The sequence below is a fragment of the Protopterus annectens genome, chromosome 11.part0 (genome assembly GCF_019279795.1).
Source record: "Protopterus annectens isolate FY-2018-M chromosome 11.part0, PAN1.0, whole genome shotgun sequence".
Classification (NCBI taxonomy): Eukaryota; Metazoa; Chordata; order Ceratodontiformes; family Protopteridae; genus Protopterus; species Protopterus annectens.
The window spans coordinates 430,365,184-430,389,410 of NC_056745.1; the positions used below are offsets into that span (position 1 = coordinate 430,365,184).

Genomic DNA, 24,227 nt, shown 5'->3' on the forward strand with positions numbered 1-24,227 from the left:
AACAACTGAAAATTTAACTTTCTAGTAAAGGTTTTAATCTCTATTATAGTCTTGGCTATATCCATTTGATGCCATGGTACATATGTATAACCTTTGGCTAGAAAATTCACAACATCTGATGAAATATCACTTATAGAAAAATTATAAACACTAAAATCTTGCTCTTCATTAAGGATTATTCTAGGGCCTGCTTGCTGTTGCTGCATCTCCACAGGACCATCAGAACATGAAACATTACTGACATCATCTGTATCTGGAATAAGTATACAAGAATCACCGACTACAAACAGAGGGGAAGAAACCTCTAGCAAACTGACAACTAGTTCGCTAAGGAAATCCTCCTCAAATATTACATTTGATTCCTGTTGTATTTTAACTTGTCCCTGCTGCCATGAAAGTTCCTCTGCTGATTCGACCTGGCACCCGTATGACTGGCTTGCTGAAAACCCTGATGCTCTTTAATGTTCTGATTATATTGCTGCCTATTATTGTAGTTATAATTCACTCGGAGGCCATTCAAAAGCCTCTCACTTCTATGAACTTTGGGCATAGCAAAGCCTTCCGAACCAGGTTCATTAAAGTTATCAAGCTTGTCCATCCCAGTATCAGACCTATTATTAGATGCTGGTAACTCTACGCATAATTGGGCTGATTGAACTGTAATCGAGTTGTCCACCTGATACAAATCAGTCTCCTGTTGGTTTAAATTAGTCTGACCTGGACGCCAAACTTGGGCAGGGGAAGAAGATGGATAAGCTAACCCCTGACTGTATGCCTTACAGTCCTGGTCCAGTTTCTTTATCTTATTACTCTTGAGTTTACACATGTGCTGATCAATACTGGAAAATAGTCTGTTATATTCAAATTTATATCTCACAAACTCTAAGTCACTTTGTACTCTATTGTCCAGCACCCTAATAGTTTTCGAAATGGAATCAACAAATAATGAATAATGCTTGATCATCAGTTCAATAAGTTCAAAACCTTGCTTGTCAAAGACTTGGATTAATTCCATATGAAAAGGCGAATCTTTGACAAGCCCTGTAGGGTATTGTACTCTACGTAAACCCTTTGGAATTACTTTTTGGTTTAAGCATTCCTTAAAGTAAGAAATTTCAAGCTGAGTTTTTTTGAGTTTTAAAAGAGGAGCATCTAACAGTTTTAAATTGTACATTATATCAGGAGAATCTGAATTATTACCTCTCAATGCCTGAGAAACGCCAGAAGACGGTTCAGCCTTAGAAAAAGAATAATTATCCGATAACCATGCGGCCAGAGTCAAAGGGTTACCGGCTTTGTCTTGCAAACAAGCAGGGCTAGACTCACGGTCGGCCGATGAATGAGGTTGAATTGATCCTTGTTGGTTAGTTATATCCTGGTTTTGCGAACACAGTAGCTGGTTAGATGGCTAAATAAAAGTAGAACCTAACGGGACTCTTGCCCTAACAACGGGCTTTTGAGCCGGCGGTGGCGTTGAAGTATCCACTTGCCCTCCGTCATTAACAGCTGCCTGCTGACTTAAACACAAAGCACCCTCGCTGACCTGTGAGCGAACCGGTAATGGTCTTCCCTGGTCGTCAATGCACCCATCGCCACTGACCTCCCGTAATAATACATTCAAGGCTGTTGTGTTACAGGGTAAAAGATCCTTAAGCTCCCGTATCACCTCACCACACATCACCAGTGTGTACTCTACATGTATGTACAATTATGGGGAATGGAAAAAGGTGTTTATGTTTAAATTTCCGAACACTCACAGACACAAATACACACTCACATGCACACACATACACACACACACACACACACACACACACACACACACACACACATGCACACGCACACACACACACACACACACACACACACACACACACACACACACACGTACACACACATTCAGGCACGCACACACACACACACACACACACACACACACACACACACACATACCAGCACAAATGCACTACATTTTTTATGTACTTTTTAAAAAATATTATTATTGCTAAACAGCAAAGCAGTATTTAATCTGTGTAAACAATGGCATCCATTTACTTTTTTCTGTCCACGCTTCAAGCCAGTATAATATGCTACCAAGACATTGTGGACTTGCATATTTTACTGGGCATTAACTGTACATTGACATTCTGCAATCAGGGTGAAGATGTACTGTTTGCCCATTCTCTAAGCAAGCAATAATGCCTGACAGGGTGTGTGTTAATGTGTAATTAATGCCCGCCTTGGGCTGTTGTGAGGCCCGATGCTGCAGATGGAGGGACTGTACACCCCTGGAAGAGCATTAATTACACATTAGCACACACACCCTGGATGGCATTATTGTGCTTAGAGAATGGGCTCACTGTAAAATTATTGTGTTTTACTTGCTTATGCATTTATTTAAGTACTGTTTTATTTTTTTAATATATTTTTGATGTAAAATAGTTCCTCCACCTAATAGTTCCTCCACCTAATGTTTCTTACTTGCTGTAGTATATGTTAATGGTATTGGAGGAAACATTTTACATCCAAAATATATTAAAATAATAAAATAGCAATTAAAAAATACATAAGTAAGTAAAAGACAACAATTTTACTGAGCGCCCATTCTCTAAGCACTGGCAGAGATCATTCTCTTTCCACTCTCTCTCACACATGCTATCAGTGGATAGTTGTATCGCTTTCACACTTCACTCACTCACTCTCTCTCTCACACACACACACACACACACACACACACACACACACACACACACACAGACAAACACACACGGTCTCTCTGCTTTCATGCATGCATTTACTCACACATGCAAATAAAAACATAAACACACACACACACACACACACACACACACACACACACACACACACACGCACACAAGTTTCTGTTTTGCGCGATCAATCGCTCTCGCTTTCTCTCTCTCTTACTCTCATATACACATACACTCTTTTTTGTTTACATTTTATACTCACTAAACAGCAAAAGTGCTGTTTAGTGAGTGTAAAATAATGGCAGCCATTTTATTTTCTCAGTCCGAGCTCCATGGCAGCTGGATATGCTGCTGTGACGTGGCGGACTCATTTTTGGCATGCATTACTTGTACATTAATACCCTGCTGCAGAAAGCTTGTTCTCCAATCAAGATACTAATGTACAGTTTGCTCATTGTCTAACTGGAAATAAATTATGAGATGTTCACTGGAAATTAAATACTTACCGTGTCCATATACAGACAGATCAGCATGTAAGTAGCACCATTTTAGTCACTTCTTTAATAGTTCACAATCACTACAGTTTGCTTGCCTGACATCTGCCTGAAGTAAGACCCTTTATGGGCCCTTAAACAACACCATAATAAGTAATGACATTGCTTTCATTTTACATAACTATTCCTACCTGTTTGTAGCTGCATTGGCCATAATGCATTATGACTAGCCACTGGCTAACAATGTATTATGGTTACACCCTCTGTTGTACTTGCATGTTGTGTGAGCTTTGACTGAGATTAGTCTATTTGGAGTTTATCCACACAAACAAGGAAGAAAGAAAGAAAAAGAAAACAGAAAGAAAGAAAGAAAGAAAGAAAGAAAGAAAGAAAGAAAGAAAGAAAGAAAGAAAGAAAAAGAAAGAAAAAGAAAACAGAAAGATATGGAGAAAAGAAATGGAAGAATAATAGACTGAGATACAGAAACAGAGGCAGAGAGTGATGGACACACAGAAAGATACATACATGTCAAGACACGTTCAGACAAATGCAGAAAAGAAGAAGGCTTTGGTAAATCAGTAATAACATACCAGATACTCATCACACCTACCTGTTACAGAACATTCTTTGACACTGAGAACCAGCAGGGTAAACCAGATGCTGAGCAGTTCCACCTGAAAGAAAGGCCCTTTTTGTTAGTAACACTGGTTACAATGGTGGTGGTAACTGACTTGTAACATTTATAACTGTGGTTCATATAGCAGTCAGTCAGTGGCACAGACTAACAAACATACCTGTTCTTGCACTAAATAAAAAAATGCAAACAAAATATTTTAGTAATGACTAACATTTATAATGACTATGAAACTGTGACTAGACTAGAAAAAAAATCAGCCCTTGAAGCTTATTTAATGTCTGGACAACTTTTGCAGTGTTTCTAATCTTCCCTAATTTTGCTGAATTATCTGGTTTAGCCATAGCCAGTGATGGTAAGAAGAAGTCATGCATTGGTAATGAGAAAAGCACTTACCATTAAAAGTCTTTAAGTCGCGTGTTCTCTTCATATCAGTGGTCTCAGTTACTTGTTTATTTCTGGCCAATAGATTTATATCTGTAGATCTTTGTTTGCAATTTACAGTTCTGAAATGTGAAAACGGATCTTCTGAAGCATGTTAATTGCTTTGTTTTTGTTTTTTGTTTTTTGGAGGGGGGGTTATTTTATTTATACTTTGTTGACCAGGTTAGTTGTCCTAGACGAGTGGCCTTTTTCTTGACCTCAAAGTCCTGAGGCGGTATTTATACTGACCAGGGGCACTTTTTCTCTTTTCAAAGAATGCTGTAGTATCCTTTACATCCACCTGAGCTACCACCAATTTAAGCAGATGGGGGTCTCAATTTAACATCTCATCTGAACCACAGCACGCTCAGGAGTGCAGCACAGTGCTTGGTGTGGGAATAGAACCCATAGCCTTATGACATTTTAACACCAAAGGCAACTATGTGACCTATTGGGCTGCATAGTTAAGTGTAATAATCTTGTTAGCTTTGATTGTCAAACTCTGGACATAACATTTCTTCTTTGAATGAAAGTTAACACTATTTTTTTTCTGAACAATGTTTTGGCTGCTGGCCAGCTTATTATTCTCACATCTTCCACTAGCTCCATTTCAAAGTCAGTCCCAGTATCTGTCTGAAATTATTTTACTTTTTCTATTTACTAGAAACTGTGATAACATTCACAGAATCTCTGTTTTTTTATCTAGTAAAAAATGTTTCCATTCTCTTCTTTTAAATATGTTCTCTATTCTCTTCTTTAAATATGTTCTATTCGACATATATGCTATACGTAGTTCCTAGTCTATATTATATTTCATTTTCGTTAGCAAATATCTGTAGATTAAACAACATCCTCGGATCTTAGAGGAGCCTTGTACGAAGACTTCTGCATATGTTTCAGAAAGGTTTTGCCAAAGATATACTCATGGAATTTCTCATATCCATATGCTATTGCTAGTAAGTCCTTCTGTAGCCAAGGATGTTTCTTTTGTGAATCTGTAAATGCTCTTGACCCATAGAAAACTGATCGATTTTGCTATTAGAATACAAGTCCTATACCATCCTGACTTGAATCTGCTTGCAATATAACAGGGCAATTTACATCATAGTACTTCAAGGTAATTGATCCCATTATTAACATTTTAGGTTCATAGGTTCATAGGTGGGCACTAGGCTATCTGCCTGAAGGCATTTATAAGCCTAGCCAGAATGTGTTGGCTTTTGCCGCCCCTTTAGATTAGTTCCCTGTGCCTCTGTCCAGCAGAGCCACTGAAGTGATCTGTGGGGTAAACTTTCTGTTTCCCATCCACTCGTCAAGGTTTCTCTTGAAGAGTGCTAGTGAGGAGCTCTGCCTAATGTAGATTGGAATCTTGTTCCAAAGCATGGGAAGTCTCTGGGACAGGAATCTATCCCGCCAGCATGCCCTATTTATTGTTGTGGTGAGGTTTAGATCCCTAGAGCGTGTGGCTCAAGGGGATAAGGTTTTCTTTAGGTGGAGCATGTCCATCACTTCTGGGTAGGACATGGCCTTGTATGTCAGACAGAGATCACCTCTGAGCAGGCGGTATGCAACCGAGTACAGCTGGAGTTTCTTCAGTCGAGCTGCATAGGGCATCTGTTTGAGGCCAGTGATCCTCTTGGTGAGGTACTTCTGTGGTCTTTTCAGCTGTTGCAGGTGTCTTGTAAGGTACATCCCAAATGGGGCATTGTACTCTTTGATGGGTCTGATGAGTGATGAGTAGAGGGGCACAATGACCTCTTTTGATCTGGATACAAACCCTTTTGTGATTAGGTGGGCCACATAGAAGGATTTTCTAACCACTTTGGCAATGTGATTATCAAAGGAGAGATTACTATCTACTTGGGTCCCCAGATCCCTTATTACATTTTCTGTATTTAGGGGACTACCACCTATGTGGTAGTTTGTGGGTACTTTGTTATTTCCAAAGGGAATAACTATGCACTTTTTGGCATTTAGCTTGAGGCTATGATTTTGACACCAGGTATCCATTTCAGTGAGACCCTTTTGGAGGATGTCTGTGTCAGCCGGTGAGTCAATTATAGCTGCTAGTTTGCAGTCATCTGCGAACTTGGTCAGCCATAGTCCTCCTGTGCTTGTCTGTACCTCTGGGAAGTATATGCCGAACAGGAGGGGTCCTAGTACTGAGTCCTGGGGAACGCTACTTGGAACCGGTTTACAGTCTAGCCTAGCTCCTGCAACTCTCACCATGTGGGTTTTGTCCGTGAGCCAATTGGCAACCCATCTTGTGACATAGGGGTTTATGTTCAGGCTGGTGAACTTGTCTATAATACCAGAATGGGGAATGGTGTCGAAGGCCTTTGCAAGGTCTAGGTAGGCTGTGTGTACCACCTTGCCCTCATCTTTAGCCTTGGCAACTGTCTCAAAGAAGTCCACCAGGTTTAGGAGGCATGATCTGCCCTTAACAAAGCTGAACTGGGTAGGGTACAGTGTTTGGAGGTTCAAAATGTCACTGTTAATGAGTTCCATGATGATATGTTCCATAGCCTTGCAGACCAAGCTAGTCAGGCTTATAGGATGATAGTTCCCGGGGTCTGTTGTGGCTCCACCTTTGTGGAGCGGAATAACCGTTACTGTGCACCACTCTATCAGTATGTAGCCTGTGGAGAGGCTCAGTTTGAAAAGTGTGTTTAGGTGAGGGGTCAGTTTGTATTTGAGCTCGTGTAGGACACAGCCTGGGACACTGTCCGGTCCCATTGATGCTGTGTTTTTGGCTTTGGAGAGGGCAATTTTAACCTGAGTGTCTGTGATTTCAGGGGATCTACATTCTTCTGGTATGGTTATGGGCCCTTTTGGGGTTGAGAGGGGGGGTGAAGTTTGCACTGAACCTGTCTGCCAGGATGTTGGCAATATCGGTTGGTTCAGTGTATTTTGTGCCATTCTGCACTAACTCCGAGCAGATCTGAGCATTGCCACTTAGATTCTTGACATAGCTAAAGAATGCCTTGTGGTTATCTTTGGAGTCCTTGGCAAGTTTTCTTTCAAAGCTCGCCTTAGATGATTTTATGAGGGATCGTAGTTTTGTGCTGATACTGATCAGGGATGTCTTCCCTTCTTGGGATTTTACTCTTTTCTGTACTAGTTTCCTCCTTCTATTGTATAGCGTGTTTATGGCAGGGGTCCACCAGACTGGTTTCCTTTTCTTAGAGGAGTGAGTCTTGGTTTTGCTTGGAATAGCGCAATCCATGCATTCTTGTAGGTGCCCGTAGAATGCATTAGTACAGGATTTTGCAGCTTGGACAGCGTTATCCTTTAGCATGGGGGCTTTGAAACTTTCCACCTCTGTCTTAAGTAAAGTGAAGTTTGCTTTTGAAAAGTTTTTCACGGTGGTTTCCTTGTCCGGGGGTGGGGGTCAGAATGTGGATATCCAAAGTGATTTGTTTATGGTCAGATCTAACCAGCAAAGGGTTGACTTCTGGTGTGGAACACCGGTTGCCCATGTTGGTGATGACCAGGTCAAATATGTTGTCACCTCTGGTGGAAGTGTTGACCAGTTGCTCCAGGGTGTTTGAGTTTATAAATTCTAGGAAATGTTTAGCAAGGGAGTTAGTACTTGAGTAGTTCTCCCAGTTAATGTTTGGGTAGTTGAAATCACCCAATATTAGGGTGTTTGGTAGGACCTTTATGTTACCCAGTGTTTCTAGAAATGCAGAATGGGGGTCCTGGAACATGGTGGGTGACCTGTAGCAAGCTACAATTTGAATTGCAGTTTTGCCCATTGTTAGTTGCACATGGATAATCTCTGAAGCATCGTGCTGTGCCACTAACCTGGAGGTGTGGGTATCCTTGATGAATATGGATACTCCCCCGCCTTTTGTATTTCGGTCCGGGTTCTGTGGCCAAAATGTATGGTATGAGTTGTAGCCTGGTAGTGCTGGGGTGCTCTCTGGAGCCTTAAACCAGGTTTCTGTTACTGCACATATATCGATTTTCTCCATACTGAGGAGTGCCTCGAGTGCATGCATTGTGAAGTTTAGACTTCTGGCATTGAGTAGTATTACCGTCAAATTTTTGTTACTTGTGCTATTTACGGCGGTGGGTTTGTCTTTTGAGCCTTGCCTAAAAAAGGCACTATGGGGGTGGCAAGAGCCTTGGCCAGTATTCGAAAGCCTAAGGGGGACAGGTGCAAGCCATCTCTAGCGCTTGGTGGGGGCAGGATGCTACTCAGGGTCAGGGTCATACTGGCCTGGGCTACATGATCAGAGAGCTCTTCCATATCTCTTTTCATGTAGTCCAGGGAGGTATGGCTCAGGTCATTCACACCAACATGGACAATGACAGAGTCATATTTGTACTTGTTCTGGAGTGACCTGAATGCTTGTGTTATGTGGCCGATCCTGGCACCTGACAGGCAGCTAACAGTAACCTTCTCCTTATTCAGCCTAGTGAGTGGGACGTCAGTGTGCCTGACTATAGAGTCACCTATTACTAGTATGTTGGGTATGTTATTTTGCCTTGAGGGCTGTTATTGCTTGGCACACTGGTTTTGTGAAATATGTGTTTCATGGTTTGTGTTGGGGGTGGAGGTTGCTTGGATGTCTGCTTTGGAGGGTTCTGTTGCTTTTGCAGATTTTTATTTAGAGCCTCTGAGTATGTTTTTGTGTATTTATGTGTGTTTTTTGCCGGTGTTGGTTTAGTGGGTCCATGTGAGACTGGTGGTGCGATGCCAGTATTTCCTTTCTCCCCTTGACTGTCTGATCCAGTCTTGGGTTGAGAGAGCTTAGCCTCCAGTTTGGCTGTATAATTGCATCTCTCGCATGTATTAGTGTTTGGTGGTAGGATGAGAGGGTTGTCTGTGTACATGAGGCAGTTGTAACACTGCCTCAAAATGCCCAGATTCACCAGTTGGACTGGCGAGTACGCCTGAAACTGCCCTGGATAGGTACAGTAAACTGTTTTACTGAATGGCTGGTAAGGTCGAATAGATAGTCTTGTCCTTCTGTAGTGCTAGGGTTTATAAATGCTTGCTATGAGTTTTGAGCAAGTGCCAGGCTGAGAAATGAATGGCATGAGGGCTAAAGTTGAATGTTTGTCTAGTTCCAAGGGAAAAATTGAAGAGGAGACTTTGTGGAGCCGGGAATAGTTATACCCTAGCTAACCAGCGCTGCCCTGCGCGCAAAACTGGGCAAATGTGTTTTTTATAGCAGGGAAATGAAAGAGAGAGAAATTAGCCCAAAATGGCCAATAAACTACTACTTTCTGGGCTGAAACCACTCCTCCAGGGACAGATAGGCTGCTCAAAGCTCTCCTCTCTCACAGGTGAACAGAGAAACTTTCTTCTATCCAAGTATGGTATGGGCAAACACAGAGATTTGTAACACAGCCCTGAATTCAGCACTAACCTGAAAACTGGACTATACTAGCTTAGAAAGGCGGGAAACAAGTATTTTTTTTTTCAGAAAATAAAGCAGATGCAATAAAAAAAAACACTTTAAATGCGCATAAAAAGATGCTTATTGTTATATATGTCAGTTCAGAGTTGTAGTCAATGCCACTAGTATTAAAGTAGGAAGAAACACAAATACAGTAAAAGCAGATGAATAAAGTGCAATTTTTTAAATATATATATATATATATATATATATAAAACAATAGAAAACAAAAAATCTGATTTAAACAAGTTACCCAATTAACTAGAAAAAAACTCAAAACTGAGCCCTGTTCCAGCAGTCTTCAATCAGACAAGTTCTAACTGCACACTCCCGCTACTAGGATGCAGGGAAACCTTCTCCAAAAAAGATGGTCTGGATCAGTGCTCAAGTTATACAAACAAAGCTAGATTCAGCAGGCCTGAATCTGGTCCTATGCTACAGCAACAAGGTACACCAATTTCAGAAAGAAAAAGTTCAAATAAGCAGGCACAATAAGTCTGTGACCAGAAATTCCCAGCTCAGAAGGGCAGAATCCAGCCTTTCCTCCCACAAGAGTGCAGACCACAAACCTTCTTAATGTAGAATAACTGGCCTGAAGCCCAAGTGCTTAAACCAGAACTAATACACTTTTAGAATAACAGACACTGAGCTTTCAATCAGCAATTCCCAGCTTAGAAGGATGTACGCTACCTGTCCTGCCACAACAGTGCAGACCACAAACCTTCTTAATGTAAAACAACTGGTATGAAGCCCAAGTGCTTAAACCAAAAGGCAGTATAACAGTTACAATTTAATCAGGCTACTACCAAGCAGCAATAAGTGCAGCAGAATAAATAAAATTGAGTACTTTTAAGAAGGGCAAAAGCAAAAGCAAAATAAAGCATTTCAAAATTATTTCCCTGGTTAGAGCTACACAAATTGCTCTCTGCCAGCCATATTATCTGTCCTCACTGTCAAAAACATTGTATTTCTAACTTCTTTCTCATCATCTTCATGTGTTTTACTACCTCTGAGCATGAACTTCAATAGTTACCTTTTTATTTCTTGAAAGCCAAATACTTTCAATTCTCCACAACTTAAAAAAATTAATTACTACTAATTTATGGAGCAATAGGAGGACATGTTTACTTGTCTTTTTATAATCCTCAGAAATCCCATATTTAGAGCTTTAATATTCATCTCTGTTAGCAGTGGATAAAAGACATTTAGGATAACATTTCTTGAATTAAGAATCAATAAATAAACATTTTGGCAACTATCCTCAATCCAGTGTTTAGGGTAGAATTGGAGTGCCATGAATGGACAGTAAGAAAAGTGGAGTTAAGCTTGTCAGCTCATAGCAACTGCTGAAGCAAGCTAGGGTGTGCCTCTGCAACTGTGCAGAGTAAAACGTATTTTGGTTTTGCATGTATTAGCTATTGTCTGAGTCAGCAGTGTATATTTACCATATACTTTTTAATGTCAACCACCACTTACATAGTGCTTGGTAGCAGTGATGAAGATCATGAGAGTATAACTGTTAACCCTCACATATAACTAGTGCCAGTAGTATGGCTGTAATGTATGTGCCATGACATATGATTAATTTGCAGTGGTGACAATGTATTGTGGACTGGATTTCTATAGCTTGAAAAACAGTGTTGTCACAAAAGTGTTTATTGCCTTGGAGACCCAATTTAAATCCATCCATCTACAACCCCTACTTCCCATTTTTTGTACAGGGGGTCAGATGTCACTTCAACAGCAATAATCAGCTAGAGCTAGTGTTCACACTATCAGGTGGCCAGTCCTGCTGTGGTTGTTATTCTTTCCATAAAATACACACACACGCGCACACACACGCGCACACACACACACACACACACACACACACACACACACACACACACACACACACACACACCTACAGCCAATTTAGTGTGCCCAGTCCCCTACTGCATGTCTTTGAAATGTGGAAGGAAAATGAAGCACCTACAGAAACACAGGGAGGATATGCAGACTCCACACAGAAGGCACCACAACTTAGAATTGATCTGGGGAACCTGTTGTTATGAGGCAACAACACTGCCTGTTGTGCCACTGTGGTGCCGCTAGGTAAATATATAACAGTATACCTAGTACAGAATTTTTTTTTACTTTTTTTTTAAATGTATTTATTTGAAGTAAACATAGTAAGGAAGCAGGCAAAATGAGTTCTGCATGGTATGAAGAAATGTCAGTGTGTCACAGCTGACTAAAGGTTGGAAAACAAAAGGAGCTCAACCTGATTGCATGGCAAGGATGAGGCGATAGCCACCTTTGCTACAGGTAAGATTCCATCCACAGAACACAGAGACAACATGACAGCAGCTTCAAATGCAGAGCATGCATCAAAACAAATCAGTGTTTCAGTAAATAGTTAAACAGCAGCAACAAAACTAAATATGAGTATCAGCTTTCAAAACCATTGAGCTTCCCCAAGAAAAGGTCACTCACTTCAGGTGTAGAGATGTTCATAGGTTCAGAGGTGTTTACTAGGCTAACAATCACAAAGGCCTTTTTAAGCCTAGCCATGCATCCCAAATCACTGACAAGTTCTGATACCCTTGATAAGCATAAGCAGGGGCTTGGTAGATGAAACATTTACAAGCAGGGGCCTGGGAGATGAACCATTTACAGGTCGCCTGTGTCCATTAGAGACATAGATGTCAAACCAGGGATGAATTTCTCGTTCCCCTTCCAATTGTCCAGGTTGCACTTGAATTGGATTAGGGAGGAACTCTGCTTCACATGGATGGGGAGCCTTTTCCAGACACGGGGTAATCTCTGGGATACATATCTGTCTCTCCAGAAGGTCCTAGTTATATCAAAGGCAAGGTTTAAGTCTTTAGAATGGGTAATTCCGGTGCTATTTGTTTTCCGGATATGCAGGAGGTCCATCAGAGTGGATTCTGACAATGCCCTGTATGCCAGGTATAGATCTCCCCTCAAAAGCCTGTAGGAGACAGAATACAGGGATAAAGCCATGAGGCAGTCTGCATAGGACATATTACTTATGCCCTGTATTCTTTTAGTGAGGAACCTCTGTGGACATTCTAATTGCTGGATATGCCTGGTTAGGTACATACCAAAGGGGGAAAAGTACTCAATGCTATGTCTGATGAATGTCAAATACAGTGGAACAATGACTTCCTTGGACTTAGATGCCATACTTTTGTTTATAAGTCATGCAACATGAAATGATTTCCTCACTACTGTAGACGCATGATGGTCAAAGGCTAGCTTACTATCTATGTGTGTCGCTACGTCCCTGACTACTGAGTCACCTCTAAGGGGTGTATTGTCAATGTGATAGTTACCAGGTGTGGATGACTTCCCAAAGGATACTATTATGCATCTCTTGGCATTTTAGTCCATGGCTCTGACACCAGTTGTTTGTCTGTGTCAGCCCCTCCTGGACAAGATTTGTGGCAGTGTGGGATTCAATGGCAGCTCCTAATTTGCAATCATCTGCAAATTTAGTTATCCAGAGGCCACTGACATTGGCTTTGACTTCAGAGAAGTAAATGCCAAAAAGGAGCAGGCCAAGTACTGATCCCTGAGGGACTCCACTTGTGACTGACTCTTTATACATGTGAACTCCCCAATTCTAACTTCCTGGGTCCTGTCTGTGAGCTAGTTGGCTATCTACCGGGTAACATATGAGTTTGTACCTAACACCTAAAATTTGCCAATAATGCCCGAGTGGGGTATTGTGTCAAATGCCTTGAACATGTCAAGTTAGGCAGTGTGAGCCATTTTGCCCTCATCCTTTGCTTTGGTGATCTTCTCAAAGAAGTCCACCAGGTTGAGTAGGCATGATCTTCCTTTGACGAAGCCAAACTGTGTTGGGTCCAGTATCTGGAGGTTTACTATATCACTATTGATCATTTCCATAATAATTCTTTTCATGACTTTATATATAAGCAGAGTGGCCTGTTAACCATCTCCTTCCAAGCTGACAAATATTGCACCCCCCCTTAGAATGACACCAGAAACTAAGACAATTATCAGTCAATCGTCTTTTGTTTGTATTGTGGCATCTTCCTTGGAGAAGGTAAAATGCTGGTCAATGCTAGGCTTGCACTAACCTGAGACACATATTCCAAGAGTGCCATGATGTCTCTCTTCATATAGTCTAGGTAGGTATGTTTCACGTCATTTACTCCCACATGGACGATGGCTGAGTCATACTGGTACTTTTGTTCCAATGTCCTGAGTGCATGCATAATGCGGTGGATCCTAGCCCCTGATACACAACTGACCATGACTTTCTCCTTACTCAGCCTGGTGACAGGGACATCAGTGTATCTCATGATGGAGTCTCCAATGACCAGGATGTTGGATTGTGTGGTGACTTGCCTTATGGGCTTAGAGGTAGATGCTCCATGAGAGGTAGCTCTGTGTGTTGATGTGGGTGTTATTTTGAAAGATTACATGTGGGGCTGCTGAGGGTATCTGTTATGTGTACTTCATCCAGGAGGCCTTTGTGGTTTAGGAAGGTTACATTTAAGTGCCTCAGCGTATGTGGATCTATATGTCTACTTTGAACTGTGTGTGATGGGTGTAGCGTGTGTAGTACTGACAACCTTATTGACATTAGGAGTACTTTTATGTGAAAGCTTTGCCTCCAGTGACATTGTGTAAATATATCTCTCACATATCATATTAGTTTGTCAGACAAAAGCAAGCCTTAATCAGACACACAGTTGTCAAAAATACCAGAATTCCATCTGAAGGGGGACTGATTAGAATCACAAAGAGGGAGTTGAGGTAGGCACATCTGTCGAACCTCACCTTGCAGAACCTGAGGGGAACAACCAAGGGGGGGCTCCTGATCGTCAAGTTTAGGAGGAGTGTAGATACTGGGTAAGGCTTACTGTACAGTTAATGGACTCTGAATGATAGCTAAAAGGATACAGTACTTGGCTGTACCAAGGGCCTATCTTCAGGCAATTCTGGTCATAGCTGATGATAATTCTTTCAATTCATTTGAACATAAAATGTATAAATGGAGGATTATGCATTTTTGTATTAGCAAGGCATTACATAAAATATCAGAGGGTACTGCAAGGGGTGTGAGCAGCATCCAAAGGTTAGCGAGGTAAGCAACAAGGCTAGAGCTGCTATGATGTCACTGTTACTAAAGAAGTATTTCAGAGTGAAGCCATGGGTATCATGATCTTTTCTGTTACATCAAGCTCCTCAGAAAATATATTTATTTTGGTGATGATAGGCTATGCTACTAGGTTTCATGAGGAGGTTGCTTTTTCATCTATTGAGGCAGAGAAGGTAACAAATCTTAGAAAATTCCATCAGGATGAGTATTTCTCAGAATTATTGATGGACATACAGGCTAACTTGCTGACTTGTTTGTGGGCATGTATGTGTATGGTAAGATAAAGCAGTTAAAAATAACTGCTGGCATTGACAAACAAGTGTCTTGGTGGAGTGGAGTAACTACTGTTAAGACAATGCTGGCAGCATTATTATTCCACTTTATGTGGTAACAAAACAACTCCCTCCTCTTTGAATACAGAGAGGTACCAGAAGAATACAGTTTTTCACCATTTAAGGCTCTACATTGTTACAGGGTAAAACGGCTTCTTCACATAATTCCTGATAAGTATCAGGCTAAACGGGCTTCCCAAAGAGTCTGCTATGGAGTATGTAATGAGGATTAGGAGTGACATTAAGGAGCTTATGAATCTAACACAAGACACTTAGTAAAAGCACAACAGCAGCCAAAGGGTTGGTGTGATCAGACAGCAACAGGCCATAATTATACCGCTGGACCAAAAGTGATGGTGTTTATTCATTTTTCTACAGAATAGGCTTCTAGCCAAATGGGAGGGTACACTGAAGTGATGTTTATTATGTGGTGGAGTTGCCAGACAGGAAGCACAAACACAAACTCTACCATATATTGATATGATGAAATCTTACCATCATCGAGAGACACTAGTTATTTATTTATTTATTTAACTTATTTATCTATTCATTCATTCATTCATTCATTCATTTGTTTGCTTGTTTATCTTTGCCTTTCTTTACCAGGATTGTCTGACTGGGTTTAGCATGAACCCCTTTTCAGTGGAGGCCTGGGTAGAAAAGCTCCATATATTGTGCAATCACTAAAACAACGCAGATGGTTACAAGAGGAATCAGATAGGGATTTTATGACAGATCTCCTCAGTGAGGCCTGAACTGATTCCTCAGTGGATAAGTCAGTACTGTTACATTAGCTATCCTCTACTCAAGTTCAGGAAATCCTATCAGAGCTACAAGGGTTTGAGGGTATGCTCACTCTTCAGTCATAGCACCCAGAACTAGCGGAGTACCATGAGGATGCAGAAAGCCAAAATGCATTCAGACAGGTTCATTACATGCTGCAAGGTGTCACAGAAAGTAAACTGCAAGAGAATTTGGGGGTAATCCAAGAATTCTATGGTTCCTGAGCTTCAGTGGTTGTGTTGGTAGCAAAAATGGACAGTACCAAAGGTTTTGTGCAGACGGACAGAAACTAAACAGTCACACAGAAGCAGATGCATAGCTTCTGCACTGAACAGATACAGCTTTAAAGCAGATGTGTGGGGCGAAGTATCTAATCACTACTGGCCTGACAAATTGTTAATGGCAGATACTCCTGAAACTGACATCAAGGGAGAGCTCAGCCTTAGCTACACCATGTAGATTGCATGAATAAAGCAAACTGCCCTTTGGGGTGGAAAAAGCCCAAGCACTTTTCCAGATGCTGTTGGATCCCCATGCAACAAAAACTGGATGCCATGCTGTAGCTTGCATGTATAACATGGCAGTTATGTGTTGTGTGTGACTTTTGTGGTGAGCAGATTAAAAATAGTCTGACTAACTATAAAAGCAAACAAATGTCCAGTATGAATAGTAGAATTTATCTAGCTACCAGGTGGGTGGCAGCAAAACTCAGCTAGAGCTTATCAAAGTGAAAGAAATCCAGGCATTGCCTATCCCTTTTGAAATGCAGGTTAGAATGTTCCTCAGGACAGTGAGTTATAGGAAAAAAATTATCCCTCACTATAGTATCATATACACTCATCTTATATACCTTACCAAAAGAAGAGAAAAAAAAAGAAAGAAACATGCCAAGTAAGGTTATCCAGACATTAGTTTATGAGCAGGATTTCTAGAAACTAAAGGAGGCCTTGAGTGGACACCATACACTAGCCAGTCCTGCATATAGCTAAGAGCTTATTATGCAGGTAGATGCTTCATACCCCGGACTGGTGGATTGTATTTAGCCGGGTGTCTTCAAAGTAGAGATTCATACAGTAATATACCTTACTCATAGACTCCAGCCAAGTGTAGAATTGTGTGCAGCTCCAAACAAGGAATGTCTGAGAATTTTCCTTCTATATCTTTTTGTCCCTTTAGTTGTCATTCACCAACCCGTCCTCTATCAGTCCTGTGTCTATTATTATCTTAGCTGGAGGGAGTCCACAGCAAGAGATAGAGAACCAACCAGAAGGGCCTTCATACATGAACCAAGGAGGTGGCTTGTGCCATCTCCAGTGTCCTAGCAATAGAAATGTTTCTATGCTGTGGCCTAAAACCTTGACTGTTAGCTAAGATAAGCACCATCATCACGGTGGAGCATCCTACACCCTACTAACATAAACACCTTCATCATGGTGGAACATCCTACACCCTCCTAACATAAATACTCTTATCATGGTGGAACATCCTACACCCTCCTAACATAAACACCCTCATCATGGTAGAACATCCTACACCTTCCTAACATAAACACCCTCAGCATCATGGAACATCCTGTACCCTCCTAACATAAACACCCTCATCATCATGGAACATCTTGCACCCTCTTGACATAAATACCCTTATCATGGTGGAACATCCTACACCCTCCTAAGATAAACACCCTCATCATGGTGGAACATCTTATACCCACCTAACATGAATACCTTCATCATTGTGGAACATCCTACACCTTCCTCACATAAACACACTCATCATGGTGGAACATCCTACACCCTCCTAACATAAACACCCTTATCATGGTAGAACATTCTACACCCTCCTAACATAAACACCCTCATCATCGTAGAACATCCTGTGCCCTCCTAACATAAACACCCTCATCATGGTGAAAAAACCTACACCCTCCTAACATAAACACCCTCATCATGGTGGAACATTCTGCACCCCACCCTCATCATCGTGAAACATCCTGCACCCTTCTAACATAAACACCCTCATCATAGTGGAAAACCCTACACCCTCCTAGCACAAACAACCTCATTATGGTGGAACATCCTACACCCTCCTAACATAAACATCCTCATTATGGTGGAACATCCTACACCCTCCGAACATAAACACCCTCATCATGGTGGAACATTCTACACCCTCCTAACATAAACACCCTCATCATCGTGAAACATCCTGCACCCTTCTAACATAAACACCTTCATCATAGTGGAAAAACCTACAGCCTCCTAACATAAACACCCTCATTATGGTGGAACATCCTACACCCTCCTAACATAAACATCCTCATTATGGTGGAACATCCTACACCCTCCTAACATAAACATCCTCATCATGGTGGAACATTCTATGCTTTAATAACATAAACACACTCATTATAGTGGAACGTCCTACACCCTCCTAACATAAATATCCTCATCATGGTGGGACATCCTACACCCTCCTAACATAAATATCCTCATCATGGTGAAACATCCTACACCTGCCTAACATAAACACCGTCATCATGGTGGAATATCCTACACCTTCCTAACATAAACACCTTCATCATGGTATAACATCCTACAGTCTCCTAACATACACACCAGCATCATGGTGGAACATCCTATGCCCTCTGAAAGAATACTCTGTTCTATTTAGTATAGACAGTTTTGTATTTAAAATAAAACAAAGGGAATGTATACAGTGAGAAATATGTTTAAATATGTCTAAATGCATAAACACATCTGTTGCTATAATCTATGTAAAAATAATATAGTTATACATGTATTTCTGTTTGCTAGCATACATCTATTCTGGTACAGCTTGAGACAAGCTGAATGTTCAGTGTCTGGAACATGCTTCAAGGACTATAGATAAAAATGCAGCTGTGAGACAAGGCACGCAACATTCAACACAGACATCTGCATTTCATTTGCGTCATTCTGAACATCAAAACAGAGGGAATTACAATATTTCACAAATAAAACTTAGTTAGGAAAATGCTACACAAAATAGAACACTAGACAATTTCAGTTGTAAAAAGCATACAGCATGTACTTTTGGGAGGATAACATTTAACACAAATATAACAGCATGGTTAGCTAAACAAGGTCAGGCATACATAAAAGTAGAAGTAGAGTCAAATACTGACATAAACATTTCAATAAACAGCTCTATCTCTATTAAATGCTGTACATTATCCCCTGAAAATGTAACAGTTCTGACAAGGAAAGACATCATACAAAAATGTCACAGTGTTTAGACAATAACACAACAATAAGAATAAACTCAACAGGGAAAAAAGGGTATGATTTCTACCAATACTCTGTTTATTTGTATAAACAACACAGTAATACAAAAAAGGACCACAAGTTAAAATACTTACTATTTTAAGTAACAGGCCAATCCTTCATGCAGATCAAATGGTAAAAATACCATCCACTTATACTATTATAGGACAACAATACCAAAAAAAAAAACAATATTGCACTTCAATATTACATTTCCAAGTGTTAAAAATACCAAATGCAGATTTAAAAAAGCTTGGTATAAAAACTAGTAGAACAAGATATCTTACAAATTGTACATTTACAAGTATAATAAAATCTTACTATTTAGAAAGTCATTACAAGTATCTTTAATAGACAGATTACATTTTAGTATAAATAGACAATATTGCCTTCAAATTTCAAAATGTTTGTTATAGTGCCAACACAGTTTGTAAGTGTGGTTTCAAATAACCCAGTGTTAATAGTAAAAGACAAAAACCAGAAGATGACACTGCCCATAATTGGTGGAATACATTCACAGGGTGGTCATCATCTGGAACCAAATTGTTCAATTGGTTAATACATCCGGTGTTGGTAGTCTTAAGAGTCATAATAATAATGACAGCTTGGAATTGTTTAATATGCTGCAGGTTATGGAGAGTTGCAATAACTCAACAAGTTATGATTGTAAATATGAGCAAAGTTATAAATGCTGTAAATAATGATGCTAATGAAACAAATGCAGTCTTTTCTTTAACTGACGTTTAGTCCATTAAACAAATTTGAAAAAATGGGGAACTGAAAGAATACTCTGTTCTATTTAGTATACACTGGACAGGATTCACGAAGCCTCCGTGTAAGAGAAACATGGCTTACACGGAGGCTGCAGTTAAACGGTGTGACGTCAGCATGTCATGCATATGCATGAAGGCATGCTGAATCACACCGAAGGCTAACACGGTCCGTGGAAGACAGTAGGGGGCATGTCCGTAGGCTGAGCCCTGCAAGCAGACACGCCCCCAGAAGAGTAAAATTGCCCAAAGTAAACACCCACGACAGAGGCCATGGAAATGTGAATAAACACAACACAACACATGCCCCCACAGACTATGAACATAAAATATATAAATGAACATCTTATATATATTTTTTTAAATCGTAAAGATGTTTGCCCGTGTGTGCGCTCGTTTGCGCGGGCATGCCCGTAGCTTAGCCACAGTTAGCAGTCAGTGGAAAAGCATATAAGAACTACATATGCAAAGTAAGCCAAGAAGCAATAGCGTAGCGGTAGAGACGTCAGCTGAAGAGCAGGCATTCATGGTTCGAGCCCCCACAACACCAATTTTTATTTTTAGTAAAATAAGCACGAAACAAGTCCCTGACAAACATGTACACATATAAAATCATAGTTCATGTAAAATGTAATGAAATAGTCCATTTATTTTGAAGAAATGTGAGATAACAAAATAATAAAAATGCCAGATGTGCCTATAGCTGAGCTACAGTTTAACAAGGTGAGTGCATCTGCCCGTAGGTGAGCAGTGGTTTAACAGGTGCAAAATAAGTGCCCAAAGGTGAGCAGTGGTTCAACAGGTGCAAAATGAGTGCCTGTAGGTGAGCAGTGGTTTAACATGCTGAAACTGTGTGCCCCTAGCTGAGCTGAGCGTAATATGCATGTTGATAGCCAAATGAGGTGTAAACCAGCGTACCCCATTTGCGTGGAGCTGCGCACCGCACCAACAAGCTAACTGATGGGCAACGTTGAGCAAACCGTATCAAAACTGCCTTTACACAGACAGTCATAAAAAATAAAAAGCAGTGGCCAGGTTTGAACCCAGGATACTATGCACCATAGTCAAGGTACTGAACCACTAAGCCATGACAGCAGTACCTATAAATGCAGTAATAGCAAATATATAGAAATGAATACAAAGTGGAGCATGACAAAGCAGGTTTCGTGAAGTTGATACAATTCCAAAATGGCCAATCACAGATATGTGCCGGAAAAACGGCATATATAAGCCCCATAGGCAGGAATACACAGCATAAATTATTGTAGAACTGACTTGCAGCCAGAATGACAGGAGTAGGTGAGGGTAGTTGCTTTCGAGCACAGAGGTGGGGCGTTGAGGAGTCCAGATACATGGTCTGGCTCCTAGTCCACAATCATGAGGCCCAACTCATGCAGGGCCAGGTCCTGTGGGGAGCATATAGGGCTGAGGCGTGGGACCGGTTGGCTCATGATCTCACCAGTGCCACAGGGATTCCAAGGACTGGTGAGCAGGTTCATCACCACCATGCGGACCTGAAGAGACACAAGCAGGACCAATTGAACCTTTGGATCCAGGAGGCCCGGCAAATGCCCAACGCCCCACTACTGAGTAAGTTACATGTAATTATGTATGTAAGAAATTAAACTAGCTGATATTATGGAGATGTGTATTCCAATATTACTTCATTTATATTACAGCTGCAGGTGTCCGTTCTGCGAACCGCAGAGCCTATGGTGATAGGCTGGTGCGGTTGCGCCACCAGGCAGGTCAGTAATCCTCTCCCAGTAACTGTAAAGAAATATAAAAGTATGACAGTTAGCAAAAGAGTGCAGTGTAGTCACTAAGTAATAGAATGTGCAAGTAACAAGTGTAAGAGTGTTTGCAAGTATTGCTTGATTATAAAAGTGTGTTGCAGTCTGTAATCCAAACAGTAAAATTAAAATGTGTGAAATAAAGTCTGAAATAAAGATGCCCCACCTGTAATATAATAGTACACAACCTGCAGAAGGCTGAAAAGTACAGCTGCAGAAGATGAGCAAATCACATGTGTGAAATATACCCCTGTTGAAATACTGAAACATGACAGAAGTGAGACTGCTGGAAAGGATTGTAATAACTACAGGTAAAACATGTCAATAAAGCCTAGAAGTAAGTACCATCCTGAATAGTAAAATGAAAACAAGTGAGAGAGTGTGAGAAAGTGTTATGAATCCACCAATAAAGTAGTAATAACCCCTGAATAAAGTATACTGCAGTCAGTACAGAATGAAATGCATGTGAGAAGCAAAACCAAACAGCGAAATCTGTTCAAAATGTTGCTGCAGCTGGAATGTGTATCCCAAAATCTGGATATGTTGCTCTCAGTCTGCAATATGCAGATAGTATGATTGTCTGACATACCAAACATCCACAGTTGTCTATAGATATATAAAGCAAATGTAGCAGGATGATGTAGCTGAACAAAGCCAGATATGAATGTGTATGAAGAACAATAAAATGTATATTGATGTAGCAGTAACAGTCCTATCACCAAATTGAAGAAGTTATCATATAGGAAACTGTAGTTAGAACAGTAGTGTGTATATATGTTCAGCTATTAGAAATGTACAGCATATGTATTGGTATTGGAAGGTGTTAATATTTTTTTCTTCACCCCACCCTATAACCACATATAACCCATTCCATGTGAAAATGGTATGTGCAATCACAATTAACACCCCTGGACATTTGTCCTGTTGGGTCATAAATATTTGCATGTCCGTTGATGCATCTGCCCTGTTCATACATCCAAACCTGATGGTCTGTTGCCATCAATCAACCCTGCATGTTGTTGGACTGTGTATTGCTGTTCAAATTATGCATGTGTTATGCTCGCTGTTCAATGGTCTGAATATCTGGGTGTTTGGTTAATGGGAATACTAATGCATGCTGTTACAACTAATTGTGAATGGTATTATATGTTACTAACCCAAACTGTCATGACATAATGCAAAACATAGGATGACAGGGAAGGCGGGTTCCAGCAGACCCACCTCTCCCACCTCAGCTGGCGAGTGCACCTGGCACTAGTGCCCAGTCTGGACCCTCCTCTGGTGGCTCTGTGCCACCTGCGGGTGGAAGCGCTGCAGGGGATGGGGCTCGTCCCCCCTCTGCAAGTGTGGCCGGAAGAGAACCACCACTCACCCTCCATAGTGTCCAGACTGTGGTGCGTAGGGAGATCCAAGACTCTGTTCTTGGGCCCCTACGCCAGCTTGAGGCACAGGTGGCACAACTTATGGGCATGCCTGTTGCCCGGCCTACACAGCCCCCAGCACAGCCCCGTCCTGGGCAGTGAAGGAACAGTGGCAACTGCCCATGGGTGGGGATATCAGTTCCACTGTTGCCATCTGTGGGCTCATGGGTTCTGGATATCCAAACCTCTGTCCCCGTCAATTGTGTAACCCCCCCACACATGTCATACACCGCCCCTGTATGCGTCTTGTTTGTCTTGTCTGTTGACCTACCCAACCTACCACCCCAGTAATACCGACTTCCTTCACCTGACATACCACTCTCACCTGAAAAAAAAAAGGGGCAATCTGTACCACAAAAAATTACGCCCCATACATAGCTGCCCATTCCACACACATGTCTGCTGGACATGGAAACTATCAATTACAATTGGCTGTACAACAAGTATTATTGTTGTCCTGACACCTCTCTCAGGGGTGGAAGGTTTCAAATGTCACACCAAATTAGATACATATGCACAGCTGTTGCTGATGAAGAAATGGGCAGCTATGGGCCTTACCTACATCCCTCCTGCAAATCCCAAGCTTGTTTCCCTACTGTATTACCCTCTTTGTGACCCCTTTTTTACCACTTTCCTGTCTCCCCATTTTCATTTCTTTCAAAGAAAATAGCGCGGGTGTGTGCCAGAGTAAGCACTGTTAAGCGGTTGTAAGCGGGTGTGCGCGTGCGTGCGTGGAGCTAAACGCCAGTGCGCATGTGGGAGCTCCGCGCAAACCAGTGCTAATCCAGTTACAACTGCTTAAAAGTGCCTTAGTCACTCTGACTGACAGGTCCTGTAGTCAGTTCAAAAGCAAAATAAAATCCCACTGTCAGTGCCAAACCCAGGACCTTGGAAACAGTAGTCTGCATGACCTACCACTAAGCCATGACTCTTATACAAGAGTATTGTGCTAAAATAAATATCTCATGTAATAGTAGGAATGAATATAAAGGGAATATAGGATGTGTAGTACCACCCAT

General features: G+C 41.2%; 1 protein-coding gene across 4 annotated transcripts in view; it reads right to left on the reverse strand.

The window, feature by feature from the left end:
- The window catches only part of LOC122815438, a 243,515-nt gene that overhangs the window by 158,640 nt on the left and 60,648 nt on the right, over window positions 1-24,227 (reverse strand). For all 4 annotated transcript variants that reach the window (XM_044087929.1, XM_044087928.1, XM_044087926.1 and 1 more), the window contains one exon: window positions 3,813-3,876. In XM_044087929.1, coding sequence (XP_043943864.1) covers window positions 3,813-3,876 — 64 coding nt within the window. The remainder of the gene's footprint in view (window positions 1-3,812; window positions 3,877-24,227) is intronic.